A 19,043-nucleotide genomic window follows, 5' to 3' on the forward strand; every position below is an offset into this window, starting at 1 on the left:
GGAAGTCTTATCAGGTGAAATTTCGAAAATGTGAAAGCTGAAGGGAGGAAAATTTTGTTGTGGTTTTCCTTTTTCTCCATTTTCAATTTTGGCCGTTCCTGGTCAAACCACGCTGATTTATGTTTGCATTTCCATTTAAAACTAGGCTTGGCAAAAATTTAGACTAGGCTTGGCAAAAATGCCCAGGGCCCATTTTCTGATCCAGTCCAGCCCAGTACATTGATTGGGGCCCATTTTCCAGAATTACGGTTTCAGCATTGTAGCTCAAATTTTCCTTTGAAGTTCGAAGTTGCCCAAAAGATACTAAAGTAGAGCAACAGAGTACACCTACTTTCCTTGAGGATAGGAAGGCATCGAAGACAACTATACTACCGCTTCCAGCTCCTATTAAGATTTGTGTCAAGACTTTACTGTAGTTGTTCCCAATCTTTTTTGGCAGTTGACCGATTTTCAAACTATGAACATTTTTACAACCTCAACTTTATCCTAAGGCGGTACTTAACCTGTGCAAATGCTTCCAAAGAAATAGTTCTTACCAAATGATGTGCCTTTTATTATAATATCCCGAGGAACGTAATCACATCGCCCTACTACTAATAGTGCTTTGCTCATGGCTATGAATCATTAGGATCAGTTTGTATACGGGACGTCTATAAAAAATATCTATCATTAAAAACCATAGCCAAATATCTATAGCTCATGTGTCATTTGTGATCTTTGAATCAAGCCCTTGAACCTCCTGCACCGCACATTCACAGCACTCTGCAAGCCATGCAGAGCAAGAGGGGAAACCTTGACGGCTCCTATCTGCCTTAATGATTCATTCAAGCCTCTGCTCTTAGGAGACGATTAGAGACTAAAGCCCACTTTCAAACGTTCTTTACCTTCCAGTGTGTGAGTGTACGGAGTGTGTCAAGGATGGAGGTCTTGATGAAAGAGTTGTGTAGGTGTAAAATGTTGGTGTATACAAAGGCAAAACCTTTATAAACACCGGAGAGGAGAGGAAGAAGAAAGAAGGCAAACACACAAATCTCTTCTTCAGTGTCTCTCAGAACGCTTTTTATTTCCCCATGCATAGTTTGGACAAGAGTGTAATGGAAAATGAGATTGAAATGAACTAAAGTATAATGGCTAACAAAGAAAAAAAGATTAAAAAAATGGGAGAAAGGAGACATTCATTAGGGATCCTCCATTGTCGATTAAATGAATTAGAACCAATCACAAAGTGTACTTTTTTATTTTGCGTGAGCGGGTCCAGATCTTTCAAGGTAGTCCTTCAAGGTAAAACAATGTGTTTTAGGTGAGAAAAAAGTGCTGTACAAACATAAATATATTACAAAAGACAAGCCTCCAAAAAAAGAAAAATATTCAGCACAATTCGATTGCAACGCAGCGCAATAAACAAAAGAACAAAGATATGAAAAATGAAATGAATGGTTTGAAATTTCTTAGGAGACGGCTGTTTTCTCTCCCGTCTTTTTTCTCTTGAAGGGATCAGGAAAGAAACAAAGACTGATACTGTAAACAACTTGAAAAGAATCAGCACTTCAACTTCACAGCGCCCAAAAAAACTAGTAAAAATGCTTCCTGTTTTTAAAACAGAAACAAAGGTTAAATTGATGGGTTCCCAAACCATGTGTGTTGATGCGTGTTCCGCTTTGGTGGCTTTTTAAAGTTTGACATCATCATAGACATTGTAGTTAACCTTTTGTACTGGTAAAATAATGCAATAATTTTTACATCTGAACATTTGTCAGCCAATCATACAGCACAAGAACAGTGATTTTCAGCAGCAGTTTGTAAATCGGGACAATTATAAAGCATGTTATACAGAGTTTTGCAAGGACGTGAATTAAAAATAACCTAAAGCAAATGAAAAACAAATGAAGGCGTTATTTAGCGGTTGGTATAGTGTAACAGCCTGCAGTGTAACGGTCATCTTCCTAGCCCTGCGAACCTGAGGAGACTCAAAAGATGTGAAGTCATCTCCCATCTGAAACTAAATGTAACGCCATTAATTACGACTAACAGAAGCCAGTAACCTGACCATACCATACCCACCCATGTACCAAAAAGAAAAAACAAACACAATTGAACTGAACAGTTTTCGCTTACAGCCTGTGTGAGTGTGGGAGCAATAGAGAGAGCGTTAGAGAGAGAGAGAAAGAGAGATAATACGATTGAGTCACCCGCAAGTACGACCAATACACCTTCATTACCGGACAGAACAAATCCCTTCAAAAGATGGGTGTATCTCAAAGAAAACTTACATCAGATCCCAGAATACAATAAGTGGCTTTTCTCAGAAGGTGATAATAAAATAATTAGTTACAGAACGGCACTCGAAGGGAGAAGCACAGACAAAATCAAATCCTGTTTTTGATGCAGCTCAAAAAAAGCATTATATATGTATATATATATATATTTATATAAATATATGTATTTATAATGCATTTTTTTGCCTTACAATGACATCATACTCAACCATCATTTCAGCTCTTATTTTACCAAACACCATCATTGTAATTGAAACAGCAAACTCAACCATCCTGATCTTTGAAAGTCCTGTGTCCAATACGATTTGATCGCGACATGACATGAATGAGCGGGGAACTTGAGTGGGCGCTGCTGTTGTTGTTTCAAACCCCGCCCTCAATTTCAAACAATCGAGTGCAGTGGAGAAAAGGATAAGATGCCAATGTGGTAGCAGGTCAGGTTCACCGCGCTCCAGGGTGATTACTGTCTGTGATACCACACACGTCTACACTTTAAGATAACACACTTCAATACACCTGGATCCCAAAAAACGCTCCTTCGAACAGTATTCCAAAAAATAAATCAAATAAAAAGTACAAATACTCGTGGAGGACAATAAGTAGGTAGTATCCGTTGACGTGAAAACAGTGAGGACTAAAAGATAAATAGTTCACATTTTTTGTCTCTCAATTTAACAGAAGTACAAAGAAAATAAAAAGTGGTAATGAATGTGGAACATATTAGCTTCAAATATTATCCTTCTGTAATGGGTAACATGGCAATACCACATATTTGCTTTCATCTAAGAAAACAGGCAAGCTTCTCTAGTAAGCAAAAAAGAGCCAGTGTTGAAACCAAAAGCCTTATAGAATTCTTTCTGAGACATCTTACACTATGCACATATGATAAAAACCATTAAAACCATGATCAAGTCCTTTTTCTTCCCCCACACAGAAATAAATTGATTTTTTAAAAGCTTTGAGAGCTCGGGGAACGACAAATTATTCAGAACCAGCGTACTCATTTGTCATAATCGTACAAGACTGCCTCAAACAACCAGAAGGCAGATCGCTGCCACAATCAACAATTCAGTTAGACAGAGTGACAGTGAAGGGTCCAGGGGGATTCTGCTTTTTTCTTCTTCATTTTAGCATCCCCTGATACAACCATCCAGAGTATGAATATTTCTGTGTCTCTTGGTTTGGGCCGAAGTTATCTGGGGGACGAGGCAAAACACCAGCTAGTGCAGGCAGAGGGGTGGAGGGGGGGGGGGGGGGGAGCAAGGTAGCTAGGTCAGTGGCTAGCTGGTTAGCTAGCGAGCTAGGTCGCACATTCATCTCAGCGTTTAGTGTAATACCATCTTTGACCCATAGGCAGGGGGGGGGGGAGAGATGGAGGAACGCTGGATACCTTAAGTTCGTAACACCACCTGTTGCACATTTCTGCCCCCACCTTCAGAGAGTGGTTAGGCTTCAGGCCCTGTCAGGCGCGTAACAGAAGAGACCGACACAACATACTCAGCCCTGTGCCAATTGGGCTCAAAAACGAGAACCACAGAAGACGGGAGGTACGCAGAGTCTTTGTGTATGTGTGTGTGTCTGTGTGTGCAAATGTGGGTGGATGTGTGCGCGTGAACGCGCACACAGAAGGATGGCCCCAAGACCAAAGCAGGGCTATGGAGAGGCCCTCCACTCACTTGACGTGCTCGGCACTGTGTGATGAGCAGTAATATTTTTTATGAGCGATGAAAGTGGAGAGGCTGCTGAACTTGATGTTGCACAGCCGGCAAAAGCGAGAGTTACCGTTCTGGACGGGGGACACCCCAGAGTTCTTGGGCAGCCCGGTGACAGGAGCAGCGGGAGACGGGAGCGGGTGGGACGCCAGGGACGCCTTGTCCGAGAGGAGAGAGGCTCCGGCCGCCTCCCGGAGGGCCTCTGGCGCCGGCGACGCCGTCAGAGAGAGGGCCCTGGAGGGCGACACGGCCACCGGGGAGCTCAGCGGAGGGGTCCCGCCCGGGGCCCGCGGGCTCCCGTTCAGCAGCGGGGAGGTGGGGGACCGGGAGTTGTCCTGCCTCACCTGACCGTTGATGCTGTCCCGCCGAGGCCGGGACGCCAGCCTGGGCTTGATGTCGGGGCTGGTGGAGGCGGACACGGCGGCCGGGCGGCCTCCCTCCCGGGGGCTCAGGCTGGGGCTCAGGCTGGGGCTGGGGCTGGGCCGGGCGTCGTGGGCCGCGGGCAGGCTGAGGAGCATGCCGTGGAAGGACCTGAAGTGCTCCACCAGGTTGCCGGCGATGGGCCTGTTGGGACAGTAGGGGCAGACCGCCCCGAGGCCCTTGGCCCCGGACGACGGCGTGGAGGCGTGCTGCGAGGAGGCGGCCTCCGAGCCGGGGAGGGCGAGGGCGGGCTGGGGGCTGGAGGTGGTCCCCCTCCCCGTCTGGGCCTCCACGCCTTGGAGGAAGTCGCCGCGCTCCTGCAGAGGCCTGCTCCGGGGCGAGGTGGAGGCGGGCCTCTGCTGCTTGAGCCGGCTCAGCTGCTCCAGGGTGTGCGGCTGCAGCGTGGTGGCCGGGCAGTAGTAGGTCTTGTGGGCCAGGTAGTTCTCGATGCTGTTGAAGCTGATGCTGCACGCCGTGCACTTGTGGTAGTCTGTGAGGGGCAGGGCGGGGAGGATGCCGCCGCCGCCGCCGCCGCCGCCGGCCCTCGGGGCCTCTCTTAGCCGGGGCCTCTTGCTCAGGTCGATGGGGCGGTCCCCCTCGGGGCTGGAGGCGCCGGCGGCACCCGGGGACAGCTCCCGCTTCACGGCCAGGCCCAGGGGGGACGGGGACGGGGCTGCACTGGCCGCCGCCGCCTTGGCCAGAGCCTCGGCCCGCGCCATGTGGATCTCGTACATCTTCTTCCTCTTGCGCGTGCGGATGGGCTGCGGCGCGAAGGGGGCGGAGCCCGCCGCGGCCAGCCGGGCCGGGTGGTTGGAGCGCAGGTTGGACGGGTCGTGGCGCGAGGCGCAGTAGAAGCGCTTGTGCACCGTGTAGTTGTCGTGGCGGCTGAAGCGGATGTTGCAGGCCTCGCAGAAGGTCTTGGTGGGGTCGTCCTCCCGGTCGTCGGCCGAGCCGCTGGCTGGGCTGTGGCTGTCCTCGCTGTGCCGCCCTCCTCCTCCTCCTCCTCCTCCTCCTCCTCCTCCTACCCCTCCTCCCACACTGCCCCCTCCCCCCTCCCCCTCAGACGAGGAGGAGACCCCCTCTTTGGGCGCCACCGCCTCCGTCTTGATGTCCGCCAGCCTGCCGCCGTCAGACGCCCCGCTGCCCGCGGGAGGGTCCGAGGGAGTGGGGGAGGCCGAGGGGGCGCGGCTCCCCTGTCCCTGAGGGGGGCTGGAAGGGTCCGGACCCCCGCTGGAGGGCGGGGCTCCGGGGGGAGCGGCCTCGCGAGGCGCCCCCGGCCCGTCGGCCTGGTGGCGACTGGAGCAGTACAGCCTCTTGTGCACGTAGAAGTTGTTGATGTTGTTGAAGGTGATGTCGCACTCGAAGCAGGTGGCCCCCTTGTGAGGGGGCGTGGCCACCGCGGCGGGGGCGGCGGCCGGCGAGGCGCCCGCGGGGTAGAAGGCGGCCGGGTGGCCCTGCAGGACGACCTGGCCCTGTTTCAGGCGGCTGTGGACCATCTCCGACATCTTGGCCAGGATCTCCGAGGCCTGTGGCAGGACGGCCGCCTCGGCGCTGAACACGTACTGGGGGAGGAACACCGCCCCCCCGGGCAAGACCGAGGCCCCGGCTCCCACGGGGGCAGGGCTGGACCCGGGGGTGGGGCTGGTGGGCTCGGCCTTCATGGTGGCCACCGAGGGACTCTTGGGGGAGGTGGGCGTCTGAGAGGTGGAGGTGCCGCCCAGAGCCGGGCTTGTCTTCTCCCCGGAGCCCTGATCCCCTCCGTCTTCCTCCTGTCCTTCTGGTCCTAGCTTCTCCCCTGCTCTCTCCTCCTTCATGTCCACGTCCATCCTCTCCCCCTCCTCCTCCTCCTCCTCCTCCTCCTCCTCCTCCTCCGAGCGGGGCTCCTCCTTGATGCGCAGGGGGGCGGGGGAGGCCCCCAGCGGGCTGTAGCCCCTGGGGGTGGCCGAGCCGCCGTTGGCCCCGGGGCTGGAGGAGTCCGGGCGGGGGACGCAGGCTGGGGGCTCCCGGTCGCCCCGCGGCGAGGGCTGCAGCTGGGCGCGGTCGCCGGCCGACGGGTGGCTCTGCCGCGGGGCGGGGCTGCACTCCGCCTGCACCCGGACCTCCAGGTGGGTGCGCACGTGCTGCTGCAGCTGCGCCGGGTTGTCGCAGTTGTGGCCGCACAGCTGGCACTTGAGCACCACGCCGGAGTCGCCCGGACTGAGGCCTAAGGGAGGGACGCAGGGAGGGCCAAGCGGTTAGGAGAGGGAGGACGCTGTGCGCGGTGACATTCATCGTTACACTGGTCCTGCTGACAATCAAAGTCACGGCTCGGCTGCTATCACCAAAAAATGTAAAATGGTGTTCACTGAAATAATCTCTGATCATCAAATCTGTAATGCAGTAAAACCAACCCCGGTATCACAAACTGGAAGGCATACTAAAATACAGAGCTGCGTCAATTAAACCTCGCAGACGGACGATTTGCGATGTTCATCGATTTCCTTTACACCATCAACCGTGGACGGAGAAACCAAATGCCGTGGGCTATGATCTTTGGACCCACCTGTGGCCAGGGGCAGGTTGGGCATGCCGGGCCCCGGCGAGTACACCTCGCTGCGGGAGCCGGGCTGGCACACCATGTGGCTGGTGACCAGGTGGCTGTACAGGATGTCCCTGGTGGTGGAGACGAAGCCGCAGCCGTGGCACACGCCGCTCAGCGTGTCCGTGTGCACCTTGAGGTGCCGCTCGCAGTTGGCCTTGGTGGTGAAGGCCGACAGACACACCAGACAGACGAACGGACGCTCGCCTGCGCGTTGGCGGGGGAGAGAGCGGGAGGAAGAAGGACAGAAAGAACGAAAGAAAAGGTACAATTAATAAAAAAAAAAGCATTAAATAATTCTAGTGATAATGCTTGACTGGAAACATTACTTCCAGTCAAGCAGAAGATTAACGGAGCACACTGCGACACTTCAACTCGTCAACAAACATGTCATGGGCCAGGACTAAGTACCTTCCAGTGTAAACCTAACCATCCGTGATGCAGCCTTCCTCTCCAGCGGGTACTGCTTCCCTAAGGACTATGATCCCATTCAGAGATCCTGCGCGCATCGGTTCACTATGTGGGTCAACTGGCTTCTTACCACTGTGCGTGCGCATGTGGATCTCCAGGGAGCTGGCACTGGGGCAGCTCTTGTTGCACTGGGGGAAGGGGCAGATGCGCTCGTTGGGGTAGGTCTCCTTGGGCTTGTCCTGGACCATTGGGGGGGAGGCAGGGGCGGCAGCCGGCTGCTGCTTCTGCCGGCTGGCGCAGTAGTACATGAGGTGGGCCTGCAGGTTCCTCTCGCTGCGGTACCAGATCCCACAGTCCTTACAGGGGAAGATGTCCTCTGTGGCAAGGAGCAGCAGGAGGATTCAAAAGAGGGGAGGAAGGAGAAAGAAAGGAAGACGAAGAAGGAAGGAGGAGGAGGAGGAGGAGGAGGAGAAGAAGAAGAAGAAGAAGAAGAAGAAGAAGAAGAAGAAGAAGAAGTAGAAGAAGAACAGAAAGAAAATAATCAGAATAAACAATTAGGAATGCTATCAAAAAATCAATGCAATTCACGATCAACAATCATCAAGGGAGCAGGGCTGCTTTAACACGCGTGTTGACTAGCACGGTTTGCTACATTTACACACCTACGGAGAAGACACCTGTAGTCTCCAGGGCAACAGAATGTGGAAATCATGGCAATAAAAGCAACATGTTATCACAGAGAAAACATGACATCCACATGCTGCTGATGGTTGGGGTGTGTGTGTGTGTGCGTGTGCGTGTGTGTGTGTTTATTTGATCCTCTGCAGTGTCCCTTGTGGTTTTGTTATTCATTGAATAATTACCATGCTTTTCTTAATGTGTGGTGGAATGTTTGAAATGAATCAGAGAATAGGTGTGATCACATATTCACACCTGTTTAGATGGATTACTCACAATCACTGCCTACAGAGTGTCCACGTGTGTGGGTGTGAGTGGATGTGTTTGCGAGCCTCCACACAGATTGTGTTGCATACTGACGTTATTAAAGTTTGTTATGAGACACATCCTGAGGGACGTAAAGTTGCGAGGCAGGTTAATAACTACATGAAGCGCTGCAGTGCCATCTTGTGGCAGACAAGTTGCCTTGCACCCCTATGAGTAGAGCAAAGAACGAGACGTGGTTGAGCCATTCAATCAGAGTCTGTATGTGTATGTGTGTGTGTGTGTGTGTTTGTGTTTGGTGTGTGTTGGAAGGCAGTTAATACATGTCCCCTATTTAATCAAGGACATAGCAATAACCCTTACAATGTTTTACAAGCAAACTAATAAAAGAGCTGTACAATCCATTCACTTGAAGCACATGACAGTAGACTCTTCCATAGGGTTACACCACCCAAATCACAAATCGTGAGAATCAATGCAAATTACCAAGCGGTAGCCAGGTCCACAAATGACTCAATGAGACTCAAGGGAACTAAACAGGGATGTCCATGTTGCTTTCAGTAGCATCGACCAAACCACGATCAACCACACTCACTGTTGATGACGGCTGTGGCCAGGATGGCGGCCATGCCGGCCTGCTGGGGCAGGAGCTGGATGTCAGAGTGGTGCGTGGCCGGGTACGACGGCGGCTCCTCTTTCACCGCCAGGGGTGTCTGGGTCGCCGGGGCCAACGTGGGCGGGGCTAGCCGGTCGGGCGGCGGCGGGGTGGAAGACGTGGTGGGGGAGGAGGAGGAGCGGGGGGGCGGAGCCTCCGTGGACAGGTGGGCCAGTAGGCCCTCCCCCTGGACCAGTGCTCTGCCCAGTGTGCAGAACAGGTGCTCACCTGAAGGGGGAAGCACCTGGGTTTAAAGCTGCACCGTGGCACCTTACTGCAGCTACTTACCCTATTAACCAATGTCTGACCTGGAAAGGCTTCTCGAGAACGTTTCAATCTGGTCCACTTCCCCCACCGTGGGAAAAGCTTAGGTGACCGTACCTGTTCCCTTAAGCCATATATAGCTGTAGCTGTAGCTACTAGTCAAACCACTAGAGGCTGCTAATGGGAAACCTGTGTAAGGCAGGTGTTGGTGTGATTTGAGACACAGGTTCTATTAGGTGTGTAAAGCCTTTAATTGTTTGTTCATTAGTTATAGTGTTTTTGGATGTTGCACGCGCGATAGCAGACACGTTCCGTATCGTAGGTACCTCGGCTGAAGATGGTACAGTTGGCAGCTGTGGCGTCCGGAGTGACCGGCACTCTGTTCAGCCAACACCCTGAGTCCTCGCAGACCAGAGACAGCCTGGAGCCCTGCAACACACACACACACACACACACACACAATGAATTTGTGTTCATTTGCAGATAGAACTCAATTAACATTCAAATGTAAATTGTCAACACAAATTGACCATTTAATCATGTGGCGCTGCGCTGTCATTACGCCTTTTAGGTTTTAATACGTTTTAATATCATGTAGCCAAAGCATCCCATCGATTGTTGCTTGTGTTTAGCTCAGGTATTCAATTCATAGAGAGAGAAAACGGATCGTTCTCCCCGCCACTCGTCAACTGATAAAAACAATGACCTTCCATAGAACACGCACACACACACGCACACACACACACACACACACACACACACACACACACACACACACACACAGTCACACACACACAGTGTAATGAGCCAACGTGCGCGCGCGTGCCACCGGTACGCTGGCTAAACGCACTCGGACACAGACCCCAGCGGCGCGGCACGGCGCTCTGACGGCCGCTAACAGTTGTTTACAAAGGGAGGGCTGGGGAACATGGGTAATCAAAAACCCACAGAGGAAATTAGGAAATGAGGGGGGGTATCGCGTGAACAAAGCGCTGCAGAGAAAAAGAGTAGGTGGGAGCGGGGGCTGGTTATAAATGAGAAGAGAACCAAAAAATGTGAGAGAGAGAGAGCAAGAGACAGAGAGAGAGAGAGAGAGAGAGATCTGATGAGGTCGCTAAGCTCCTATTCAGGCCGTTACCATAATAAGATCCTTTCTGGATAAACTGGACAAAGACTGGCCAGCCAACATCTACTGTGTGCATGTGTGTGTGTGTGTGTGTGTGTGTTTGTGTGTCTGCGTCGGTGTCTATGTGTGTGCGTGCGTGTTTTATGCAGCCCTTGTTTTTCCTGTTTCCCTGGGTCCACTTATTCTAACACACACACACACACCTGAGTATTCTCAGGACAATCTTGTCTTTGTTTTCAATGAGACTCCATCCCTCAATCAGTCCCAGGGCACAGGCTTATCCCATGGCTCTATCACACACACACACACACACACACACACACACACACACAGACTGAACTTTGTGTGTATTTCTTACTCTAATCCCGTAATACACTTTCAAGAAATGACAAAACTCTGAAATTTAACTTGATAGATGACATAGTAGGCTGTTTAATTATTTGCTAAAGACAATATTACTATGCAAGATGCAGGTCAGGGTGCTGGCAGTACTCACAAGCAGCCACTAGATGGCAGCAGTTACCAAGAAGGAGACACAGTGATGCTGACAGTACATTTGTTTCCCTGGGAAAACTCTTCTTTTTTGTTTATGGCTATACTTATCAGTATAAGTATGTGTACAGTTTATTTAAGTTCTGTATTCTTATTTCATAACCGCGGCATAAAATCATTAAGATTTCACAGAAAAGTCATGCTGTTATCTGTGCTTAACTGCCACAAATGTCTTGAGAGACAAAAGTGAAAAAAATAAAGAAAATAGGTGACATTGATAAGAGACAACTAGTGATGTCATTTCGGGGAAGAGTAGTAAACAGAACCCAACAATATCAACCACAAACCACCGAGTGCACAGGTCCTCCACTACCCAAAGAACAAACCCGAGCCCCACAGTCCACCACCCAACCGCCAACAGTCCAACACCTGTCTGGTGTTGTAGGAGCAGGAACACGACGACATCCACTGTAGTGCTGGGTTTGAAGTGGAAAAATCGGAGAACGTACCATCTAACTCAAACCCATTATTGAGATGCAACTTAAGGTGCGCCAGTTTGAGCATAGCTAGCATTGTCGGAGGGTTAAGAATTATTTAATAATCATTATAATAATGCATCCAATGAGAGGAGGCGGAGGCGGGAAAGTCGTGCCCCTTGGCTGCCTCTGGAGGACTGGGTGCAGGGGGAAGGTGTGTGTTTGTGTGACTGTGTGCGTGCGTGTGTGTGAGCTTGTGCGTGCGAGACTGCTGAATCAGAACGTTAAAGACAGTAGAGGTGAGGGACGGAACAAAAAGCTCCAGGCTCCTCTCATTCTGCTCACTGTACGCCCGACATAAAGAGGCCGGCCGTATTGTATTTCACAGAACCAGTGCTGATGCGCAGATAGAGCTTCCTTTTGTTTTAATTTGTAACCCGACACTGGAGCCATCGTCTGATCTCAGAGTCATGGTCAGTTTTTTCAGGAGAGGGGGTTGTGGGGAGGGGGGGGGGAGAGATGGGGGGCGGGGGGGGGGAGTCCTACAGCCTTTTGTGAGTTTGTTTCACCGTGTTTCGGACGACAGGGGTTGCAGACCTCGCACATGTCAACACGTGCACTTCGTTATAGTACGGAGAACTCTCACAAACTGAGACCAAACCCATTCAAATCCTCAGGAAATACGCCTTTGCAGCCTCAAACGCGATAACACACGCTGGGACTCCGATGGCTGGCCAAGAAAGTGGATGGATGGACGGACGGAAGGACGGATGGTGAATTAGATCTTAATGGGAGGAGCGGTCACATAGCCTAGCTTCTGTCATCCTCAGATGATGTCAACAACCAGCTAATGGCATAGAAGTGCGGTGAGGGAGGGAAGGGGGTGCATCTGTAATGACCCAGGTAGAAACAGCCCTGTATAACCTGGGCTTCAGATGGTACCGAGGATACAGGACTCCAAGGCCCCTGACATGCTGCTGCTGGAGGGCCCCTGACCAGAGGGAAGGACAAGGTCTTTAAGAAACCACACACACACACACACACACACATGCATTATCCCTTATATAAAGTACCTTAGACAAACACACACATTATACCTCACACAAACCAACACACGTTACAGAGAAAGATTAATGAGACTCCCAAAGAGGAGCAGGGACAGATCCCACTTTGATGAGGTTCTGTAAGGGTGTGTGTGTGTGTGTGTGTGTGTGTGTGTGTGTGTGTGTGTGTGTGTGTGTGTGTGTGTGTGTGTGTGTGTGTGTGTGTGTGTGCAAACCAATAGAGAATGCAGACGCCAGAGATGTAGGAGTGAGTTAAGGGGAATACTCTAGCCACAAAGTGGTGAAACCACCCCCAACACACACGCACAAAGAACACACACACACACACACACACACACACACACACACACACACACACACACACACCAAACATGTTTGAAACACAACTAGCTGCCTACGAGAATAAGTGACTCGAAGAAACAATGAAGGAATAACGAGTGTCTTATTTTTGCCGTGACTGTAAAGAAGTAAGGCAGGCAACAGTGAGATGGTTTGGGCTGTCCTAAAGAGGAGAGTGCTGTATCCTCTCAGGCTCACAGCTGAACATAGGAGCAGATATGCTCCAAACAGCACAGTCTACTACGATATACTACCTAACGCCCTGACCACTGTTAGGTGTGTATAAAATACAGTAATTGAAAACAATATTCAAACATTTAGATTTTCCTATTTAGGTTAACCGAGCATGTTGTGCACAACACACACATACCCCATGTTTTTTTTTTTTGCAATTTCTTTATGGGCATGCCAGCCAGACACACACACACACACACACACACACACACACACACACACACACACACACACACACACACACACACACACACACACACACACACACACACACACCCCAAAGTTTGCGCTGACAGCAGTCTGTGCACATTCAGTGAAGGGTAGAATTAGGGGAAAAGGTAATAAAAATAGTGTCTACAAAGTAGAAGAGAGGAGGACGAGAGAAGGGGAAAGAATTCAAGAGTACGGAAGGGAGAGTGGAGATGTGATAGGGAGGGAGAGGGAGAAAGAGGCAAAGTAGATAAGGAGTCAATTCCACGGAACGCCTTTCTACCCATCTATCCATCTCTGCTCTCTCGCTTCCCCTTTCTCTCGCCACATCCGGTTATTTTTCTACACCTTGATCTGCTCTCTACATCTATTCATCACTCCATCCGTCTGCTTCCCCTCAAACCCATCTCTCCATCCACATTCCCTCCACGCCAGACGCTTTTCCCTCCCCTCACAAACTGCACAGCTGCCATTCATCTTCCCTTATTATCTATAGTCAATCGATAGTTCGGCACGATCAGCGATCCCATCCGTCCGTCCGTCCGTCTATCCATCCCCCCAAACATCACACATCCATCCGCCCGTACATCTCCTGTCTGGTTCACAGAGAGGTGGGTGAGTTAAGCACCCGAGGAGCTGCAGTCTTAAACCCAAAGGCCCTCCAAGCACCCGCCCCCCCCCTCCCCCCACACACACACACACACCTCCTCCTCAAGCCCCCCCCGCCTTCCTTATGAATATTAACCAGCCCGGAGCCCCGGCTTTTTAATCTGCCTGATCCCCGCACTGCTGTCGCCCACATGATAGCGAATCTAATTATTTGGTCTGATATTAACCCCCTCCCTCCCCACACACACACACACACACACACACACACACTCACACACCATCATCAACCATTCCCACCTCCACCTCTGGTGGACCAACCACGTGTCTGCTACTGCCGGCCGCCCTTGTGCACGTACCTACACACGTACAGTGTACGCAGGCACCGTGCACGTCCCTACACGTGTATACGCAGGCACCGTGCACGTCCCTACACACGAAGAGTACACACACGCACCGCGTACATCACCGGATCGACACGCTTTCATAAAAGGACACACGCACAGACAGACAGACAGACAGACAGACAGACAGACAGACAGACAGACAGACAGACAGACAGACACATACACACCGGTGTGCCCTGTGATGCCCTCTCCTTATCGCTCTTCAAGGAAAAGAGAAAAGCAGTTCTTCTGCAGCGATAACAAATCCACATGCAAATGACGGCGGGCTCATTTCAGTACTTCATCTTCTCCCTGCTTTTCAAAATGAATGGAGGTGAAGGTAGAGGCTTCATCCCATCCTACGCTCACACACACACACACACACACACAATTAATTCCTCTTTATACATCCGTCAACGGCCACAGCTGCCACGGGGGGGGACTTGGGTGTTTGCATATGCAAATGGGACGGCTACATCTGCTCCATATGTTTTATAGAGTTGAGAGGTGGCGTCTATATGTACCCCATGTGTGTTCATTCATACTCCGCAGATATTGGATATGTGCGTAAAGGGAGTAAAATACTATTAAAGTCCTAATAATATCATATCCGCGGCGATAACAGGATCCTGACGGCTGTCACCGGGCGGCCATGCCTGCTGAAGACCTGTCCTACTCCAGGAGGGGGAAAGAGAACCAGCTGATCTGATGTTTGCCAACTTGACTTTTAGCGAGCACTTTTTTCTGCGTTGCCGCTGGACTTTGGACAGCCCGTTTTTGTTGCTCGTGTGTGTGCGTTGTGTGTGTGTGTGTGTGTGTGTGTGTGTGTGTGTGTGTGTGTGTGAGAGAGATCAGAATTCTTCTCCTTTTTCTGACCTTTCATTTCTTCATTCATTTAGTCATTCATGTTATTCCTCCCTCCCCTAACAAAAAAAACATTCAATCTCCCATCTCATCGTTCTTCCCCTTCCTTCTCCTCTTTCACTGTCTTTCCCATGCGCTTCCGCCCATTCACTTTCTTAATCTCCTCATTCCTCACTCAGTCCAACCCCTCTCTCTCCCTCTCTCTCTCCCTCTCCCTCTCTCCCCCTCTCTCTCTCTCTCTCTCTCTCTCTCTCTCTCTCTCTCTCTCTCTCTCTCTCTCTCTCTCTCTCTCTCTCTCTCTCTCTCTCTCTCTCTCTCTCTCTCTCTCTCTCTCTCTCTCTCTCTCTCTCTCTCTCTCTCTCTCTCTCTCAGGAAGCACCCCCTCATCCCCTGCCCTGCACCAGGAGGGCCTGAAGAGGGGCTCACTGTCCCGTACAAAGAGGTCACTGTACGAGTCCTCCTGAACCTCGCCGGGAGACAGAGGCAGATCCCAATCACAAACCTACTCACATCCGCCACGTGCACGCGCGCGCGCGCACACACACGCACGCACCCACACACACACATACACACAAACACACACCTTGGTTTACCCGCACAAACACATGCACACACACACACACGCACACACCTTGGTTTACCAACGCAAACACACACACACACACACACACACACACACACACACACACCTTGGTTTACCCGCACAAACACACACACACACACACACACACACACACCTTGGTTTACCCGCACAAACACACAACTGCACCTTCGATGACACGCACGCCCGCACGCACACACACACACACACACACACACACGCACACACACACACACACACACACACAAACACCTTCGATTACAAAAACAAACATATGTGCACCTTCGTTTACACACACAAGCACATTTGATTAAACACATGGATCTTCATTTATAAACGCACACACACAAACACGCGCACCTTTGTTTATGCGCACAAACACACACCCGCACCTTCAATTACACACACACACCTGCACTTCCTGTTACACACACCCACACACACACAAGTGGAGAAGCACCTTCATTTACACACACACACACACACACACACACACACACACACACACACACGCACACACACACACACCCACACACACACACACACACACAAGAAAGGCACTTTACAGATAAACCCGGACAGACTCTTTGATACACACCAGCTAAAATATTGTTTTGTTTCTAGCATGTGTTTGTACACGCTCTCTGCAATAGCACGGTGAGAAATGTACAACAATTATTTTCCACGGCAGACAAAAGTTCCAGTGACACGCACACACACACACACACACACACACACACACACACACACACACACACACACACACACACACACACACACACACACACACACACACACACACACCTCTTAATGGGAAAAAAGAGAAGAGAAGCCAGGTTTGATGAGCTGCATGCAAATGACATGTAAAATAACGAACTGCGATACTTAAAAGGAGGTGTGGGGGGGGGGGGGGATTTGAGGGAGGGGGAGAGAGAGAGATAAGAGATTTGAAAATGAGGCACTCTTGGAAAGCGGGCTCCTGAACTGGCGGAGATGAGGCTCAGAGATACGTGGAGGATAGAGAGCCCACACCGCCACCACCACCACCCGTTCCTGCTCAGCTCCCCACTCCTCCTCCCCTCCTCCTCCTCCTCCTCCTCCTCCTCCCATGGTTGCTCCTCATCATAGCCTGCAGAGGCGGGTGGAGATGACAGGGAGACGCAGATACCAGACAGCCACTGCCACTGAGTGATGAGAATGAATGAACCCCCCCTCCCTCACCCCCCTCTCAGACACACACACACACAAACACACACACACACACACACACACATCAACCCACCGATACACTCCTCCCCTCTATTGCATTCACCTACCTCCTTCCCTTCCTTTGCCCACTTCTACCATCCCTCCCCGTTTCACCATCCCCTCCTCGCTTCGTTGTTCTTTGTCTCTTCCCTGGACTTTGTGTCGGTAACAGCCATCCCCTTCACGGAATCACCCATCTATTTATTGAGTTATTTCATTTCATTTCTTTCTGTTCATTAACACTCACCACGAGGAGGCTCCATGGATATCTGCCACCGCCCCATCTATCAGCTCTAGTCCATCTCTTTTCCCCCTTTCCTTTCCCGTCTCTCTTCGCTCAGTGGATGTGTGAGGCAGCTCATAGAGAGCTGGACAGTGGTGGTGGTGGTGGTGGTGGTGGTGGTGGTGGTGGTGGTGGTGGTGGTGGTGGCGGTGGTGGTGGCGGTGGTGATGGCGGTGGTGGTGGTGGTGATGGTGGCGGTGGTGTTGGGGTGGATGAGGCCACCCCGGTGTGTCAGTATGTCATCGTAGTGTCGCCGTGACTACAGACCTCAACACGCTTTGTAATTTGTAGTATGATGTTAATAAGGTCTAGTTTACACCCTGGTTTACCGCCTTTTATTTTGAAAATCAAGGTAAGTCATATGGTTCATGCAGGCTTAAACGTGCAGAGTTTAATATCAACTAACTTGGATTAGATGTGTTAATTAATCTGACCGGGAGCTTTTATTTTAGCTTTATAATTGTATAATATCAAGAAAGTCAGTTGATAAGTCTTATTCATTCTGACAGGAGGAAGGGGGGGGGGGCTTTTACTTTGAAAATCCCAGTAGCAGCAAATCATTCATTCATTGAGACTACTTGAGGGAGAGCTTTGTCATTCACCAAAATGCGTGGTTTCACAGACGGCTTCCCCTTGAACACACCTCACTTGTGGATCATTTCCCTTCCATTGTACGGAGGAAGCAATCAAGAATGGGGAGGGGGGGGAGGAAGAAAGGTGTTTAGCGTTTTACTGTAATCACAGAGTTGTCATCTGCTGAAGGAGTGCCGCTTTAATTAACACTCTAATTCCATGGGTGGAGGCCGTGGAGAGGCACGGAGAAAACCGAGACGGAGCCCGGCGATGAGGCCAGATAAACCACAGAGGACCTGGACCAGGACGTCAACAAACAGAGGAGAATCTCAAAGAGAGAGAGAGAGAGAGAGAGAGAGAGAGAGACAGAGAGAGAGAGAGAGAGAGAGAGAGAGAGAGAGAGAGAGAGAGAGAGAGGGAGAGAGAGAGGGAGAGAGAGAGAGAGAGAGAGAGAAAAGAGAGATAGAGCGAGAGTAAGAGAGAAAGAGAGTGAGAGATGGAGAGGGAGAGAGAGACAAAAGAGAGACAAAAGAGAGAGAGAGAGACATCCACAAAGACCTTCACGTGTCCTTCGTACAGAACAACAAACCACAGTAGCGGTAGGGAGTAATGGAGGTGAGGAACGTATGAGGTGGTGATGGTGTGCTGACTGAAACACCCCCATCACCACCATCACCACCAGCGCACAACCCCCCCCCCCGAAAAAAAACAGGGAAGAGTGTTTGAGAAGCCGTGGGTGGCGTGTCTTATCGGCGGTGGTTCTCCTGGAGAGATTATTGGGGGGGATTAGTGCGAACGCTTGTTTCTAAAACATGATGAAAAGGCGTTGGGCGTGCGATAACGCTTTGAACTCCCCACACTTCGCCTCCTTCTAGGATCGCGCCTTCGGGCTGCACATTTTTTCCCCTTCCTTTTTTTTTTTTCCAGAGTCAGAGGGATATGGAGGGGGGGTGTTGGGGGGTGTCTGTGTTGGGCTAAGGTTTGATGGAGGATGAAACAGGGGGCGGGGGCGGAGGACTGGAGTGGACACAGGAGTGTGTGTGTGGAGTAGAGTGGATTTAACACCAGGCTCCGGGGGTGCTTTGTAGTCTGGGCACGGGGAGCCGGTTGGACTTTACATGACCTCTGTGCCTCGCTCGAGACGGGGGAAAGAAGGATGCCTGACTGACTGACTGGCTATGTTACCCAAAAAGAAGCGGCAATACAAGCTGGATCACTCCATCTTTGGGAAGTCAACAAACAAACAGTCGGAATGATAATCTGCCTCAAGTAGTGGCAATTAC

The 19,043-nt window shown here is 50.9% G+C and overlaps 1 protein-coding gene across 1 annotated transcript in view; it reads right to left on the reverse strand.

Moving 5' to 3' along the window:
* Positions 1–1,072: 1,072 nt before the first annotated feature.
* The window catches only part of zfpm1 (zinc finger protein, FOG family member 1), a 72,315-nt gene continuing 54,344 nt past the window's right edge, over positions 1,073–19,043 (reverse strand). Inside the window, exons 5-9 of the mRNA XM_079743757.1 lie at positions 9,585–9,687; positions 8,935–9,222; positions 7,528–7,773; positions 6,951–7,193; positions 1,073–6,611 (exon numbers count right to left, since the gene is read on the reverse strand). Coding sequence (XP_079599883.1) covers positions 3,949–6,611; positions 6,951–7,193; positions 7,528–7,773; positions 8,935–9,222; positions 9,585–9,687 — 3,543 coding nt within the window. The 3' untranslated portion in view covers positions 1,073–3,948. The remainder of the gene's footprint in view (positions 6,612–6,950; positions 7,194–7,527; positions 7,774–8,934; positions 9,223–9,584; positions 9,688–19,043) is intronic.

The sequence above is a fragment of the Pollachius pollachius genome (genome assembly GCF_949987615.1).
Source record: "Pollachius pollachius genome assembly, chromosome: 9".
NCBI classification, from domain to species: Eukaryota; Metazoa; Chordata; class Actinopteri; order Gadiformes; family Gadidae; genus Pollachius; species Pollachius pollachius.